The 17,637-nt window shown below is 40.3% G+C and overlaps 1 protein-coding gene across 1 annotated transcript in view; it reads left to right on the top strand.

The window, feature by feature from the left end:
- Positions 1-17,637, top strand: part of LOC118701655 (sodium channel protein type 5 subunit alpha-like) — a 217,710-nt gene that overhangs the window by 39,280 nt on the left and 160,793 nt on the right. Inside the window, exons 2-5 of the mRNA XM_054515743.1 lie at positions 1,751-2,069; positions 3,705-3,823; positions 9,084-9,173; positions 12,704-12,832. Coding sequence (XP_054371718.1) covers positions 1,803-2,069; positions 3,705-3,823; positions 9,084-9,173; positions 12,704-12,832 — 605 coding nt within the window. The 5' untranslated portion in view covers positions 1,751-1,802. The remainder of the gene's footprint in view (positions 1-1,750; positions 2,070-3,704; positions 3,824-9,083; positions 9,174-12,703; positions 12,833-17,637) is intronic.

The raw sequence follows: 17,637 nt of genomic DNA on the forward strand, positions 1-17,637 counted from the left end.
ATCCCAAACTCCAGGAAGGATAATTCATTTTAGCCCTGCTTGTTCAAACCAGCTGTAATTCGGAGCATAATGTACAAGCCTCAGTAAATCATTCCTGTGTGATAGACTGTGATCAATGACAATTTAATGAATTCATTTTAAAATGAAGTCAGAATAGGAGAGACAGTAGTTATTTGAAAGCGTCCTTTACTCAGAGAAATTGAGTCAATAAATATGCTATTTGTCATGCAGAGTCCAGTTAGAGTCTTGTTTGCTAACAAAAATGCTGTCATCACAGAGCCTAATAGACGCAAACTATCTGGAACTATCCATTGTAAATAGACAAATTCCATCTGAAAGCAGAAAACAAACGTTGTGCCTGAACAAAGAGTGGGATCCTGCACACGTTGCTGAATGAAAGAGGGTAGCCCACCTCAAAATGTACTATTTTGTTTGTCACCAGAGTGTATTCTGATGGTGTATGAATGGCCTGGTGGTGGCAAAAATACAAGGTCTGTGTTTCTTCTGTGAAATGAGTTTTAATTGTTGCGGAGTGAGGGCTTCTCTCGCTGGAAAAACATGCCTCTAAAGTGACTTTAAATTGCAAAATGGGGCTTCAGTGAACTTGGATGGATTTGTGCAGGCTGCTACAACAGGGATAAGCTTCATCCTTTTTCAAACAGTAGTTTTACATTAATTTTCACAGCTATCCGTGTTGTTCAGTGCAGATACAAGAAGGCTTTTTGTTCGGCTGTGCTTTTCACGCTTGGTTTTATTCATGTAAGTTGAAGAGATGGGAAAATTCGTACTTGTTTTCATTCAGGCAGAGACTGGAAGTGTTAACATTGAAGTACCATCAGGACAAGATGATCAAGCTTTGCAGGTTTGGGTTAGAATCATAGAATAAAAGAATATCCTGAGCTTGAAAACACAAGGATCATTGAGTCCAACTCCAGGATATTCAAATTGGTCTTGGATGAAAGAAGCCTGCTTTTCAGAGATGACAAGCTGGCAGCAGTGGCTGTTCAGCATCTTAGAAGCTTGGTGTGCTTTCATGAAGGTCCCAGAGCTTTTCCAGGCACATTTGAGCTTCCATCATCCTTCAGATTTCAGGGTGTGGAGGAAAAGAAAATGCTTAAAAGTCCTGAGGAGATATCTTGAAGATGGTATTTCCTGTCCCAAAGGAAAATTAAAATTATATTACAGAAGCCTAAGACAGAGATTATGAAGATTTTTTAAAGGGATTTAAAAATCTAAACTTGACCCTTCACTCTTTAAATTTGGAATAGAACAGCTGGGGCATTTTTAGATTTTGCATCATGTGGCCAGACATCGGCTGATTTAGATCTGCCTTGCAGTCATCTTAGGAACATTGTTCATCCACTCCCAGAGCTGCGTTTTCAAAAATGAGTTAGGAATCTGAATCTCTGTGGCTTTCAATGAAACTTAAGCTTGTGCGAATCTAAGTTACTTCTTTGGATTTAGGATTCCAAATGACTGAAGAACTTAAGAATATTCCACAGTCTATCTTTAAAGTCTGTTTAGATTTGATCCTGTGTTATTTCTTATTGAAATTACAATTTCAGTCATTTTTGTTTTCCTTGATGTTCTATTAACCACATAAAAACAGATAAAGAACTTCCTGATAATACATAATGAGTTCCTTGGGGGTTGAGTTTGGTGGGATTTTTTTTTCATTCTGCTGGCTTTGTTCTTCTTGCTTTCCTCACACCGCTAACTTCTGATAACTTTTTTTTTTTTTAAATTTCAGCTGTTTCCACTACTAGGAGTAAAGACCAGTAAAGACAGAGCAGGATGAAAAGATGGCTGACTTCTTGTTACCACCGGGTACTAACAGCTTCCACCGGTTCACGCCCGAGTCCTTGGCTGCCATTGAGAAGCGGATTGCAGAGAAGCTCGCCAGGAATGCCAAGCAGGAATACAGGGAGCAGCTGGGCGAGGAAGAGAAGCCTCAGCCTCAGTTTGACTTGCAAGCTTGCAAGAAGCTGCCTGATATCTATGGGACTGTTTCTCCAGAGCTCATTGGGGAGCCCCTGGAGGACATCGACCCTTTCTACAATGATCGTAAGGTGAGCACCAACCTAAAGCTAAAGCATGACCTCTGCTTTGGGTGCTCTGCTTGTTATCTTTCTACAAAAAGTAAAAAAATACTTCTTTCCCAGATTAAGGATCAGAATGTTGGCATGAGCAGGGCTCCCAGAAAACATCTAAGCAGGAGGGGGGCAAAGAGGGATAAAAAGCATAATTTAAATTTGTGTGTTTTCAGATAACCCTAAGAATGAATATACAATATCTGAAATGAGCAGAGCAGTAGCTGAGTTAATTTAAGCCAGAGGTTTTTATCTGCCCTATCTTGCCTTCTTCATGAGCTGTGACTTCACAGGTCTGTTGTTTATCACTTAAGCCCCTTAATGTTAAGGGCTTCTGGGTGACTTGAGCCTTGTGCGAGCACTCTGCACAAGAGCAGGAGGCACCTTCACAACCGTTCCTGGAGAGCAGCAGCTCTGCTCCTGCTGAGGAAGAGCAAAACTCCATTTCAGATGACCAAAGCAGATCAGAAGGGAGGTGTGAGCAGCATGTGCAGTGCTGGCACTTTGCAGAATGGTGAACTTTGTCCCAAAGCGAGCATCACCTGATGAGGGATCACGTGCAGGCTGGACCAAAGCCACAGAAGTGCAAACAGCTTCTGTCAAAAGGCTGCTGACAGCAGAGCTGGGCTGGTTGCTTACTACAGTTCATTCCCCTTTCCAAGCATTTCACAAAACAGAGGACAAAATGAAGCTTGGAAGCCCTTTGTTTTTTTAGGCAGCTTCCAGTTTTTTCAGGTACTGCTGTTTCTGATTTTGGGCTATGCTATTTCCTGTAAACAATGAATTAATGTGACCATAATGGTACTTCTATTAAAACAGTGTAGAGGCAGGTGCTAGAGCTACAGAACAAAAGTTAAATGGATAAAGACAAACAGATTACTTACCTGGAAGGGCCAGAATTAATTTACCTTTTAATTTGCCTGCTATCCCTGGGCATAAGCAACAGGATATAGATTTGCAATTTTAGTGCCATGAAGTTTTTAGACTCAAGGTGTGTGAATTTCTTAGATTTTGTATATTGGGTGTCTCAATTCTGTCTCTGAGTGAATATTAGCTCCTCTATGCCTGGTGGGGCATCTTCAGAGCTCTGCAATTTGGGTCAGAATCCAATTAACTTTTGTTTTTGGTTTAAGACAACAGAGAATTGTTTTTCTCTGGCCATATTCATCTGAGCACAATGAGAGTGCTTCAGTGCCAAAGTCAGATCCTAGTCTGGAACTGTGCCTCCTACCACTTTTTGCTTGGTGAGACAAAATTGAGAGCAATAAAGTGTTCAAAGTAGAGAAGTTGGATCAACAACATAGTGAGATCTGCAGGGAAGAAGAGCATAACATAATTTTTTCCACCACACTTCAGTCTCCAGGTAATTTTTTTTATTTTTGAAGGTGATTCTGCTCTCTTCCCAGCCCCATGGTGGAGGGGGACAGTCAGGACAGTCAGTTCTGTAGGGAAGGCCTTGGACAAAACTTTTCACCAAGTGAGAAGGATTTTGGGGGTCTTGGGAGGGGGGAAAAGTATGAGATGCTGGCAGGAATTTCCCAGTGGGCTGTGGGCTGGAAAAGCTGAGCATAAATGCAAATACTGAATGTTCTCATTTTCTGTTTTGTTTTCCAGACATTTATAGTACTGAACAAAGGGAAGACAATCTTTCGATTTAGTGCCACTCCTGCCTTGTACATACTTAGTCCTTTCCATCCAATCAGAAGAGCAGCAATTAAAATTTTGGTACATTCATATCCTTTCTGTTGATTTTCCTCCTCATGTATTTTATATGGGTTTTAAACACAGATGGATTGAAGTCAGAAACCATTTTATTTCATTTAGCTGTTTTAAATCTTCTGGCTGAATTTGCCTGCACAAGCAGAAATGCACTTGGATTTTCGGTTTGTTTCATTTTATATTGTTATGTGAGCTATAAAAATGCCTGTATCATACTGCTGCTATCAGATAATGTGAACTGCACTGGAGAGCCTGGTGAGTTTACTCAGGATTAAACGATGGGAAGGGACTGATCATCTTTACTGAAGGGAAAGTGGGTGTAGTACCTCAGAAAGGAAGGCAACCAGGGGAAATCTGAACTGATGGAGAGCTTTGCTACCAAGCACTTCAGCAATCCCTCCCAGAGGTAAAACTCTGTGACACTGTCTGCAGACACAATTTAATTTTGAACTGCTTCAGATCAGAATTTTTTTTTTTCTCCTGAAACAGAATATTTCAAAAATTGTTCTGTTGATTCTGTTCTAGTTTGTTTATTTGGATATGTTATCCGAAAAAGAAAAAAGGCACGGACTGTCCTGCTGGACTTTCCAATGGACAGGCAATGCCTGATTTCCAGAACCAGCTCTGGTTCTGAAGTCATGCAAGACAGGCTGCAGTGGTTGGTTTTGGCTTGTTTTTTTCACACAACCCCAGAAACATTATTTTCTGACATAGTCACATCTCTCTGGAAGGCCAAACTGACCCAAATGTTCAGCTTTGTGTGAACATTACTAAAACCACACCTTTTTTCATGACTTGGCTGCTTTCTCTGGGGTGCACATGGGAGACAGGCAGTGATAATTCAAAGACTTCACATGCTGCCCTGATCATTCTGTGATGTTTTAGTGATGGAAGTCCCTCATCTGCAATGCTCACGTCCACCACAGAGAATAAATGAATACTAAGTAGGTAACATCTTAAAAGGATTGGTTAATTATTAAATTTCAGGGAAAACAAATAGGGAAATAAATTAGATTCCCACTCCATACAGGGAGGAGAAAAAAAAGGTGACACTATAGATATTCTAGCAAAAGGAAAAACAGGTGAAGCTTCTGATTGCAATAATTCTATGCAAAAATGAATATGTGTTATCAGCCAAGATATTATTATGGTTACTAAGAATACACTGTAGAATTCTGCAGAGAGATGAGCTGGTGGATCAGATTATGTGTGCACACAATGCAGCACATGCTGCTGCATACCCAGAGCCCAACCAAGTTTTTTAGGCACAGTTACCTCAGCACAGCCTTGCTGAAGTTAATCAAGGTCAATGCATTTGTCCAGGTATGGCTAAAGTAAGAATCTGAAAATTGAGCTGCTTAGAAAGAAACTGAGAGTGTTGCCTCCAGCTTAGGAGGTTTGTTCTGTCTTCTTCTCCCTTCTTTCCTACATTGTTTGGTGAAGCCAAGAGGTCACAGGAATGTGTAGCACAGGGGCTACATGCCCTTGGTAGCAGTTGAACAGAAGACAAATAATCAAGAAATCCTTATCACATTACTTCCGAGGATAAAGACCACACAGGAGAGCATTTGAAATGTCTATCAGGAAAGAAATATGGTCAGATAAGGAGTGTAAGATTTTGGGAGTGGCAGGTCTCAATGCAAACATGAGTTTAGCTCCAGAAAGACAGAAATTATCACCCTGTGTTGATAATTTTGAGAGAACCAACAGCTCAATCTTTGGCAGGCACAGGCAGGAGACAAAAACTCCGGTCCCAGTGAGACAACGAAGATCCTGCATTAGGCACTGATTTGTTTTCTGTCAATAAAGACCTTTTGTATCAACCTGAAATACAAAGGCCAAGTGGCTGAGCAGGCAGTCAATATCCCAGGCAGAAAGGAGCCCAAACCCGCAGGTACTGAAGCAGATAATATCCCAGACATGGACCCGGGACCCAGATCTATCCTCTTGCGTGACTGTAATCAAGCAATCTTTATTTTCCCCAGGGCAAAAGCCTAAAAGGAGCATTAGCAAATGCTGCCCTGTCACGTAAATATCTGTAGCAGCTTCTTTAGTGGATGCCATATTTCAATTTCCAGCCATTGAGTGCACCATGAAGGCCAACAGTGGAACAGAATAGAGAGGACAGAGTAAAATCACCCCATAAAGAAGCTGTGGGGGTCACATCTCCTGGTTAAGTGGCTGTATGTGGAGTTCTTCCTCTGAGATGTCTGGCAGGATAATTGCTATGTGATCACTGCTCATCCAGCCAAAACTGAGAGATACAGTCTTTCAAAAATACACCCTTCCAAGGGGAAAAACTCCCACAGCCTCTTAGTTATGTTTGTTGCAACTAATAATGTATCTTTAAACCCCTTCTAGGTATTTCTCCTTTTATTCAGGGTCTGTGAGGCCTCATGGATGGTCCAGGGTCCACATGGCAGCCCAGAAGGTGGCCCTGCTCCATTCCTGTCCCAGAGGACATGGAGGATTTTATCCCCAATGGGATGAACATTTTCTGTCTTCTGCATCATTATTAGCTGTTATTAACACCTTTATTAACTATCTCCACCTTTTAATGAGATTAAATTACTGGTAACATTTCCTTGATGTCTTGTGTTTAAAAGACTCCTCTTCTTGCCTGCAAGCCAAGGATCATTTTGTGGTGTCCTTAGTTTCTCCAAGCAGTTTGCTAGCCTGTATAAAATCTGTAGCAATTCTAATTGGGCCTTTTTCTAGGTTTTATAGCTAGTTTTTCTCACTTTACCACTGATCCAGGCTGGAAGTTTGGTTAAAAAGGCCTACGTTGGTGCTAGAATTATAGATTGTGGTGCATCAGAAAAAGAAAAATAATCTTCTTACCGAATTTCCAATCTTTGTCCATATTTTCTGCTTGCAGCTTTCCTCCCATCCTATTTTACACACTTTCCATAAGGCAAAATGAGATCCTGTGAAGCACCAATTATACATTCTCTTCATTGGGACTAACCTTTGCTTGCACATATTATATGTAATTTGGCAATGATCACCTAAAGAGCCTCTAGTATTCAGTCTGCTAATTAACAATTATCCATCATAATGAAGTCTAGAATAGAAGTGTGCTGCGTTTGACTCAGTATCTTTGTGCTAGGAGATAAAATTTATAACTTTTAGAATCGGTTTGTGCAAAGGCTATTCTGTAACCTCAAATTGGAAATAATAGGTTTGATTTATTGCAGAAAGGATCCTGATGAGTAGCTTAGTATATTTAGTTTGTAGGCTTTGGAAAATTTGATTTAATAGCAGTTCTAAGATAGAGAATGGACAATGCTGCTAATACAGCTTATGTCAGTTTTATCTTCTTTGCTTTGTCCTTTCTGAGTAGATCATCATCATGGACTTTTTCTAATGCAAACAATTGCATTCTATTTCAGGTAGGAATGCTAATTTCCATTCTGTGGGGATTTCTGTTTTCTCTTTCTAATTTAACACAGACCACTAATTTTGGTGCATAACCAGCTGAAATGTTTAATTCTTTCATGTTTGTAGTTTTCAGCTTGATGATGAAACCCAGGTTGAATCTGTAGTGTGTTTCTTGTCCCAGAGCTGACCCTTAGGTTCTCAACCTGTGCTCTCTGGTTTGTTCTCTTTGGTGCTTGTATAAGGAGATGATGACACCTGCCTGTAAGAGAGCCTTTGGGAAAGCTGTTAGATTCAGTTTGTATCACAAGGAAACAGGCATATAGAGATTAAACTAGATACCCTAAATTCCAATAGAGGAGTTTATTTTCTTGGAATTGAAATGTGCTATTTGTTTGACATGGTCTGAAGATAGCACTCTGCTTTCCTGTGCTTCATCCACAGCATTTCACTGGAGTTGAAAAAGTAATCCAGTGGTTTCTAGGCTAGCTGGAACTTAATAGTTATGTTAACAAGAATGACAAAACTTACAGAATATATCTGAAGCTGATGTGAGCAAATGTGAGTGGGTATCAGACATCCTTGCTGGTCCTTCGGTAGGAGGTGTTGGCCCAGAAGTGGAAGATGTTTGTGAGATGAGCAGTCCCTGTGAGTTCAATTACTGCCTTCTGTGGTGGCCCTGGGGAATCCTCAGGTTGGTTACTACCAATTTTACCTTGCTGTTGCTTATGTGGCCCATTGGAAAACATTCCACTCTGTATTCAGCAGAGATTTTGGCTCTGCAAGAGGATAAATTTAATGCAAACATTTCAGGACATAGGTTTGAAACTAAATCCTTCAATCACTATTCTCAAACAAAAAATAACACAAACAGAATCAACTACAGAGATGAAAAAAAACAACCCAAACCAAATCAAACCAAACTTTTTTTTTAAATCCTTTCAAAAAAAGGCAAAAGAAATTTATTTTTGTGTTTTACTTATATTCCCAGGGAAGGGTCCCTGCCTGTTGACTGGGTTGCAGGCTGTTTTCCTTTGCCTTATCTTCTGTAGTTAGATTTTCCTGGTTGCATGAGACCAGTTATTGATGCAGGAGAATCCCATCATATTTTGTAACTTTTTACAGAAAGTGGCATGTGCTTTTAGTAGAGCCATCCAGTGAATTATGTTTTCAATTTCAGGAATTTGATTTAGGGTGCTTTTTATGTTTATGGTTTCAGCTTAGCAGCAAAGTGTGTGAACTGTGCACTTGGGAGGTTTGTTTTAGCCTCCAAATAGGGAATCTGGTCCCTCAGCAGAGGCAGAGAGCCCTGCAGACCAAGGCTGCTTATTTGCCCAGCAGGTTTGCAGACCAGGCCTTAAAATTAATGCTCTGAAACTCATACTTGCTTTTGGTGAAACTTTATACTGAAAGTGAGACCTCAAGCCCATTAAAGAGATTAGAAAGACCAGATTTGTAACTTCCCCCTACTGCCTGAGAAATGTTTCAGGATAAAAAATGAAGTGAGAATTTGCAGACACAGGTTTTTCTGTGGATACTTAAATGAGACTAATCCCTCTTTTCATACAAAGTTGTGCACCTATGCACATTGTCATCTGACCAACACAGCTGTAAATTTGGGGTATTGTACTTTCAAAGGACTGCAGAGTCAGTACATTTGTTTACTCTAAAAAGTATGTTTAAAAGATATAGGAAAAGAAAAAAAAAAGCAGGGAAGGTTCCCCCATTTTTCTATGTTTATATAATTATTTGTCTCCCAATGCACTTGCAAACAAATGCTTATAGTTCTTGAAGCAACTTGCAAATTGTGATTGAGCTGTCACATCTTGTGTGGAAAGACAAAAATTTATGAATTCTTGTATCAAATGCATTGTTTTCCTTAATTTGCCTCTTTACATTGTTCAGTATGTTTATTATGTGCACTATTTTAACTAATTGTGTGTTCATGGCACAATCAGAGACTCCGTCATGGAATAAATATGTTGAGTAAGTATCCTTTACAGCTGCCCCATCCTCACCTCAGCCTTCCTCTTCCTTTTGTTGTGTTCTTGTTTGAATCTCGTTTGCTATTGTCTAATTTCTTTCCAGCAGTACTGACTGTGGTGTCTGCCCTCACAAAATGTTTTTCCAGGTAGTTGTTTTAGCCTGTGAAAGCTCCCTTAGTAAGCAAAGTAAACATTTTTAGTCCATGAATCTAATTCTTATTGCCAAAGGCACCTTTTATGCCACATCTGGATGAAATCACATATTGAGGACAGCCCTGTGTGAAACTTGTCAGCCTTCCACAGTTCCCATGCAACAGATTTGATGGTTGGACACATCAGAATAGGCTGATGGAGCTTAAGTTTAATTATTTCAGAGAATAGTTCCTGAACTGACTTAGTTCTATCCTTGATCTGAAACTTAATGAAAGCAAAAGTTCCTTCTGCACTGAGCACAGCATGAGAAGTGTTCCCCTGTAATCATTGGCAGGAATACTTTATGAGCATCAAATTATCTGGGAATACCTCTATGAGAATTCCTGTCTTTTTAGCTTGACAAGCCTTCAGGGAAAATAGCAAAGGTGCTGCTTGAAGGGGGTTATTTTTGTTGTTGTGGGTTTTAAAATTAATTTTTAAAGAGGTTAAGGGACCTCAGTGAAATGAAAACCCATTTCATTTCTTTAAGTTGCTTAAAAATATTCCTTTTAGAAACAGATACCAGATGCACAAGCTAATCAACCTACAGTGCATTAAACAATTATTTTGGCTCATTGAACCAATCAGAACGCACTTTTTATTTTTGACTGACATATGATAAATGCCATCTGCTGCTTCATAGCCTGGTGGTTGGTCTACTCAGGGCTGTAAGAAAATACAGTAAAATGCCCTTATTTAGGTTCCATAAAATCATGCAGGGCACATCTTCTAGGCCATAAATTACTAATTATAGGCAGCACTGAACCAAATATTTCATCCCATCACAATAACATCCTAATCCCAGGATGTTTCATGTATAGTGTGGTACCCTCAAGTATGTCTGTGCTGTCCTTTCCCCTGATGTTGTCCTTCTCCTATTGAAAACTTTCATAACCATTGCCATGATGTTTTTTGCTGAATCACAGACGCCTCATCCACGTGATGATCTCATCAAAATTTGGCCAGCTGGTGTACAGCTGGAAATTCAAATATTCTGGAGGGAAATACCATAAATGATAATATTGTGCCTTCTGCAAGCAGGAGAATTTGGCTGATTTTATCAGTGCATCAAGCAGAGCATGCAGAAAACATAGAGCAGAAATGCAGATGGGCTCATGCAGCATGGAGTGAATCCTTCCATGTTTCCTCTTCTCCTGTGTCCCTTCATATCTCTCAGCTTTTCCTCCTCAAGTGCATGGAATGAAATCAAAGTCAAGTACTTTGAAGGAGCAAAATAACCCAATGAACTGTAATTCAAATTGATTAATATTGGATTTGGAGAAGATACATTTAATCCATTTTGTTCTGCTGTTTCAGAGACTCACAGGGGATAGAAGAATAACCTTGTGCAAATATTTGTCCTAGATCTTCCATTAAAGCATTTTTCTTACCATTTTGAAAAAAAGAAGGAATCAATTCAACTTTCCCCCACTAAAAATTTTTTTAAGAACCCTGACTTTTGTTGTTAAAGAAGCTGTTCAGTTGCTGGAGGACTTTCCCTGATCCATTTAGAATTAGACGATGATTATACAATCAATTAAACCCATCTGACATGCTGAATAAATACAAGTGCTTTATCATTTTAATGAGCTTATGTACTGTTAAGTATTTTTTTTTTTTTAGTTCTTTGCATGTGTTTTCTGTGTGTATTACTAAATACACATGCTTAAAGAGACTGTCACATGGGTGACCTATATTCGAAATACCAGAGCAAAGCTAAATAGGAGCTGGGAAAAAATTGGGTACAAGATAATGCTCAGGTATATGGTCAAAGAGGAGCTGTGAGACACATTTAATGCCCACTGCTGCACCCAAACTGTCAGGCTAATCCCCATTTTAAGATGAAACACACTGAGATTTTATAACATGTGAGTAGTACTACAGTGTAACACAATGGCAGGAGGACATGATATCTGTGTATTTGATCAGTTGCAGTTCAGTGTAATACAGCTAAATATATTTTATACATAATGTTCTTCCTTATATTGCCACCTTCAATTGCTCACACCTTTTTTCTACCAAACAGGAATCTGAAATGTTACAAATTTTTTTAATGTGTGATGGCACCAACGGATGTTTAGGCACTGAACAGAAAACACAAGCCAGTGCTTCCAGTGACAGCCCTTCACATCATGACTTATGAGATTTGTGTTTTAGTGGATTTGAGGTGTTTGAGGTTTTTTAATAGGCTTTGGTATCATCTGCATCTTCATTAGGAGAAAAGGGGTAGGAAATGCCCATGGTAGACACTAAACATTTATTTCTTTTGTTAAGATATGGCCTAGAATACCCAGTCCATTGGGCTAGGTGTCTCAGGCAGCAACATTTAAAAAGAGCTGTTGTATGCCCTGAACTCTATCTCTGATGGCAAGTAGAACCCTGGGTGAGTCCAGATCTGAGAGCTGTAAATCAGAGGCATTACTGTCCTCCACAGAGATTTGGCTAAATTTTATTACAAGTGTCATCTTTATTATGAAAGGTAAGATCTATGTTCTAGCCCAGATCGTCACAGTCAAGAGGCTGTTGGTAATAACTTAATTTACCAGAGGGGAAAAAACTAGCCTTGTGTCTCCTTTACTGTCAGGCAGGTAAAAATTACTACATACAGTAGTCAGATGGGAGTTTTTCAATTCTTTTTCGGAGAGGGCATTTTGTTGTTTAATTCTCAAGGCTGGTGCGATTTACCAGGGACAGTGAAACACAAGGGAAGTTGAAGGAGAATTACCCTTTCTAGCTGATAAAAACAAGTGGTGGCATTTTTTTAATCTCCGAAATGTCTTGGGCAGGAAGAGATGAGAGGTATGAAGGGAGCAACCACCCTCCTTCCGAGTGGAAAAGCGAGGAGTGTGGCATAATGCTGCCCAGAGAGGTTGTGGACTTCCCATCCCTGGGAGTGCTCAAGACCAGGTTGGATGAGTCTCTGATCAGCCTGGTCTAGTGGAAGGTTTCCTGCTCATGGCAAGGGGGTTGGAAGGAGGTGATTTTTAAGCTCTCTTCCCACCGAAACCATTCCATGAATCCCTAATCCACTCTTGGTCCACTGGAGATGGCAGAGGTTCAGAAGTCCCACAGCCCAGCTTAGTAGGCTGGTGTCCATGCTTGACTTAATGAGTGAAGATTCATCAAGGGACACCCTGTGCTGGAAATTATCTCCATTCTGAGACTGTCCTGAGTGTTTTGCTGTTCCTTACCTGTTCCTTGGTCCACACACAAGGCTGTTCATGCACAGCCCAGTCTGCAGCTGTGACTCACACGAGCAACCCCAGAGTGGTGCCCCTGCAGTTTCAGCTGTCTGCTGCTTGCTAATTCTCTTTCTTCTTTGGCCACTCTGTTCCCCAGGTATACTTTCACTGGCATTTACACTTTTGAGTCATTGATAAAAATATTGGCAAGAGGATTTTGCATGACAGAATTCACCTTCCTTCGGGATCCATGGAACTGGCTGGATTTCAGTGTTATTGTTATGGCGTAAGTAGCACTCCTTTATATTTTTCAAGAGAGTTATATGCAATAGAACTTTTTAAATGGTTGTCTGGATGTTTTGTTTTTTTTTTTCTTTCAGTCAAATTTTACTGAAAATGAGAAAAGGCTGAAGTGTATTAGGGAGGAGGATTTTTATCCTGAGTGGTTTCAGAGGAAGAAGTCAGAGGAACTCTCAGTTCTGTTCTCTGAATTCACTACACAATTTTGGAGAAATTATTTACTCCCTCTGTGCTCCACAGAGAGAGCTGTTTGTAAAATATCTGTAATAATATCTGCCTATCTAATGTAGTTTTGGGAAGCTCCAGACCCCTGAATAGAAAGTGTTGTCAGTGTGAGTGAATACCCACGTATTTAAATCCCTATTTATACTCTACCTATCCATCACATCATCAGAGCTGTTTTCATGTCCCTGTTTTCAAAACCTTTTTCACCTGGAAAGTAATTACTATTTTACTACAGAGAATCAATTTGTAGTCCTCTGAAACTTGTTATATATCTTGGAAATAGAAATTTGGCCCCCACCATTATATTCCCCTTCAGCTGTATGCTTCTGCCTAGATTGTTAGAGTTCATTAAGGACATGTGGGGTTCTGGTGCTGTGAAGAAGGTGATGGATTTGTAACATCCAGACAGCTAAAAATACACAGGGGTAGAGAAGCAGTCAGCCAGCACTCACAGGGGACTCAGGGTCAGCCCAAGCTCTAGCCAAAGGCAGAGGTCTGACACTGTCAGTACTCCAGCTACGAGAGAAATCCAGATTTCTTCTTAGTCACAAAAGAGAAAATTGTGCAAAGAATGAGTGACATCTTGAAGTGAAAGCTGGTAGAGATGCCTGAAAGGCTCCACTTCCTAAACACAGAAGGATCTGATCTGATCTCCCTGTTTTATTTTTTTCTGCTTAACGATACCTGTATTCAGTTCTGGGTTTAGGTTAGTTCTGGCTGCTGTCTTTAACCCCCATAATTCACAGCATTAAGTGAGATTCAAGTGTGTTAACACCAACATCTGATCTGAACTCCAGGGGCTGTGAAATTTGAATGGAACCAAAATAAGGAAAGAATATTCAACCAAGGTTAGCTAAAACACCAGTGAGGGACACTGAAGTTGAAAGCACAACTCTGTCAGGGCACAAGGATCAAGACCAGTATTCAAGGAGACTCTGGATGATGCTCTTGGTAATATGGTTTAGTTTTAGGTAGTCCTGTGAGGAGCAGGGAATTGCCCTCTTGATCCTTATGGGCCCCTTCCCATAGCTTGAGATATTTTATAATTCTGTGGTTCTTAGCAGCAGAACAGCATGAAGGTGTGTAAAACCTGAGTGAACTTCCTAGGAGCACTCCCGGGTATTTCAGTAGGCTCTGGATCTAAGCCAGCCCTAGGCCAGGTCCTGGTATCTGTTGCTGCATTCCTATGGATTTGGCTGAACTGACATCTGGCCACTATGATAAGCCTTTAAAAAAACAAATCAGTGCAGATGGGGAGAATCTTTTGGAGGTCAGCACACAGTGTAGTATTTTTTGCAGCTAAACTTTTCCTCAAGCATTGCTAAGTGCAATTCTCCTGCAACTTTTAGTGGCTGGACAACACCACAGAGTCACCATCCTGCTCTCCTGTCTCCTGTCCATCAGGCAGGTGGTAAAAGCAGGGTATAATCATGCATCTGTTTGTGAGTTAGGATGTGAGTTTATTTGTGGGTCTCAGAATTCAGCACAATGTGGAGAATTCCTGTGCATGGATTCTCACTTTTCTAGAAGAAAGGAGGTTTCTGACAGTAAGGTAGAAAGGAGCAGAGAAAAGGACAAGAGGAGCCACAGCTTCCAGCTTTGATTACGAATCTGCTCCTCCTCATCTTGTCAGCTTGGGCAGAGGTTGAGGCATCTCCCTCAGCTCTGGGAGCATCTCAGACTGAAATTCAGATCTGAACGGTCAGTGGGGGACACGGTCTGAATACCCCTTAAATTTTCTCTACATCATCTCTGGATGTTTGGGATGTAGGGAGCAGGAAAGGTGAGAAGGTTTGCACAGACCTTGAGGTGGACAGTAACCCACAGGGGAATTATTCACTCCCTCTTGGTAGGAACCATGATTTGGTGCCCACAGGTTGTGGGTTTACCCCTCTTTTTTGTTTTCTAATTCTAGGCTTGAACTGCCACTCAGTGCTCCAGCCCAAGGATCATAAAAAATCCTTAAATCCTTTTCTTATGAGAGGCTTGGCATTCTGTGCTTTCTCTCCTAACTACCTTTTGATTTTCTTTCCAAATGATATTTCACATCTTAGTTAGAACATCCCTAAAACAGGGGGACCTACAACTGTGAACTGTCAAACTTCTTAATATCAAACTATTTTCTTAATACCAAACTATCTCTTCAGAACCAGAATCCATTCCTAATGTTTCTTACTTTAAGACATATTATACCAAGCTTTGAAGAACAGAAAAATAAATGGAATTCTGGAATAAAAAAAGAAATGGAAAAGTGTTTCCTTGAGCCCATGGGCAGCAGTGAGAGAGTTAAAAGTGGCTGCAATATGATCTTCATATGTACAATGAAACCTCCTTCCCAAGTATGCAAGCAGCAGATAGTGCAGAGACTTGGATAATGGAATCTATTCTGATACGATTTAGCCTTCATACAAATCCAATTTGCAAGTAATTTAAAGTAAGATGGATCACACAGGTAGCTCTGGTGTTGTCTTTGCTTGTAGCCTGTGTGCTGCCAGAGGTATTTCTGTATCTGCAAACAAAGATGGGCTGGGAATTCAAAATGGAGGAGCCTGATAAGGGGCCATGAGATTCAGATGGACGGAGGGTTTTGAGCTAAGAGAAAATACAATTATTTCACTGATGGGTGCTGCAGTGGGAAGAGCATCTTTTGCTGTAGAGTTGTTGCAAAATAGCTTCTTGTCTTCTCTTTTGGGCAGAAACAGCACAGATTAGGCCACAGAGAGCTGTTTTAAATAGCACACTTAAGAATAAGACATGCTGCAGGTCACCAGGGCTTCTCTCCTGTCCTGTGCCAGCAGACACAGCCATGGCTTATGACCCTCTCTGGGGTCAGGGATGCGTTCAAAGGAAATGATGAAACTGCCCTTGTTTAGATCCCTCTCTCCAGACTAGTGAGTTCCTCTTTCCAGGACAGATGAGGGAGAGGCAGCTGTAGCTCTGGGTTGGGAAGTGCCCTGTCAAGATCTTAAAGACAATAAGCAATTCCCTGGCTAATGGGAAAATTCAGCACAGGAATTCCAGCTACTTCTCACTCCCTGGTACAGAAGAACTGGTCAGCAGCATTTTAATCAAACCAAAGCTCCAAAATAAATCCTAATTGACTATTACAAGCAGCAGCATATGCTTGTTCACATATTTATAATGTGTTTTTACAAATCTCTGGTCAGCAAAAGCATTTTTCCATCCTAGAACTTCTCCCCAGATTATTTTTTCCTCCACCTTTCATGCTGAAGAAGAGTTTGGGAGAGAAGCACAGGGTAAAGCTGGGGAGGAAACAGGTAAATCATTGCCCAGGCTCCCCTGTGAGATTATGAAGAGAAGCAATGTTGTTCTTCCAGGCTATAATCTGGATTAGTAGATACGGAGAGGATGCTTTGTCCTCCCCAGGGGCCTTTGGACAAAGGCCACTTAAGCAGGCATTTTGAAATAACCAGGTGAGTTTTTTCTCACCTGGTTAACATTTAGAAACAAAGGCCCCAAAGAAGTAGGGTAGTTGAATGAAATTGGGTAGAATTTTAGAAGTGAAATTCAAGGGTCCGAGATCTCTTTTGTTCTGAAGATAGAGTGGTAACTATGGTTTTTCTGCATACTGACTGGGAGGAAATAATTTTGTGCAACACTGATTAAATGAAGCTCATTCCATGACTGGAATGCTCCCTCCTGGGAGCATTTGGCTCGGATGTGATGAGTCTCCAGGATGACCAAGAGAGGCATGGCAGGGAACAGCTGGGACTGGTATTTTAATAATAAAGAACTTTTAGTAGGATGGCAGATATATTCATTTAGACTCCATCTTCCCACAGTTAAAGGGCATGAAATTGAAATATAAAACAAAATACAATTTAAAGCATCTCTTGAAACCAAAATTTGCTTTACCACATAACTATAGCATCTTAAACTAAATAACCCAGTCGAAATGCTTGAACTATTTTGCTATGTTGTCCTATACGTAGTTTTCAGAAGCTATTATGTGAAAATTGCTTGAGTATTTGAAGCAGCAAAATAACTCTTAATATTTCCAATAACGTAAAGAATTTTATTTTTTTGTTCAACTACATGATGGTAAAATCTTTAAAGTATTTATGGCTGAACAGCACAATAACAGAGTTCACCCAGTAGTTTTAAAGGATGGATGCCTAATAAAAAAGTTTAATAGTTCAAGTGGCATTTGAAATGATGTGCACTAATAAAAACCTGGGGCAAATGACATCAAAGAGCAGCCTGAAAAGTGGATGCACCTCTCATTTGGCTGCATTCTCTCCCACTGTGTATGAATGCTTTCTACATTCAGACAAGTCTCATACTCTATTGTATAATTCCAAATAACTGTGACTTAATTCTACAGGTATGTAGGAGAATTTGTGAATGTAGGCAGTGTTTCACCTCTTCGGACTTTCAGGGTATTGAGAGCTTTAAAAACTATTTCAGTAATCCCAGGTAAGACGCCCTGATCCTTACGTTTTGGCTCTCAGCTACAAGTGATTCTTTCTCTGTCTCTCTTTGTCCCTTTGATTGTTGTTTTTTTTGGCTGGTGTTTTGTCATTGTCTGTGTGTGACTTTCCCTTG

The sequence above is a fragment of the Molothrus ater genome, chromosome 1, assembly GCF_012460135.2.
Source record: "Molothrus ater isolate BHLD 08-10-18 breed brown headed cowbird chromosome 1, BPBGC_Mater_1.1, whole genome shotgun sequence".
Classification (NCBI taxonomy): Eukaryota; Metazoa; Chordata; class Aves; order Passeriformes; family Icteridae; genus Molothrus; species Molothrus ater.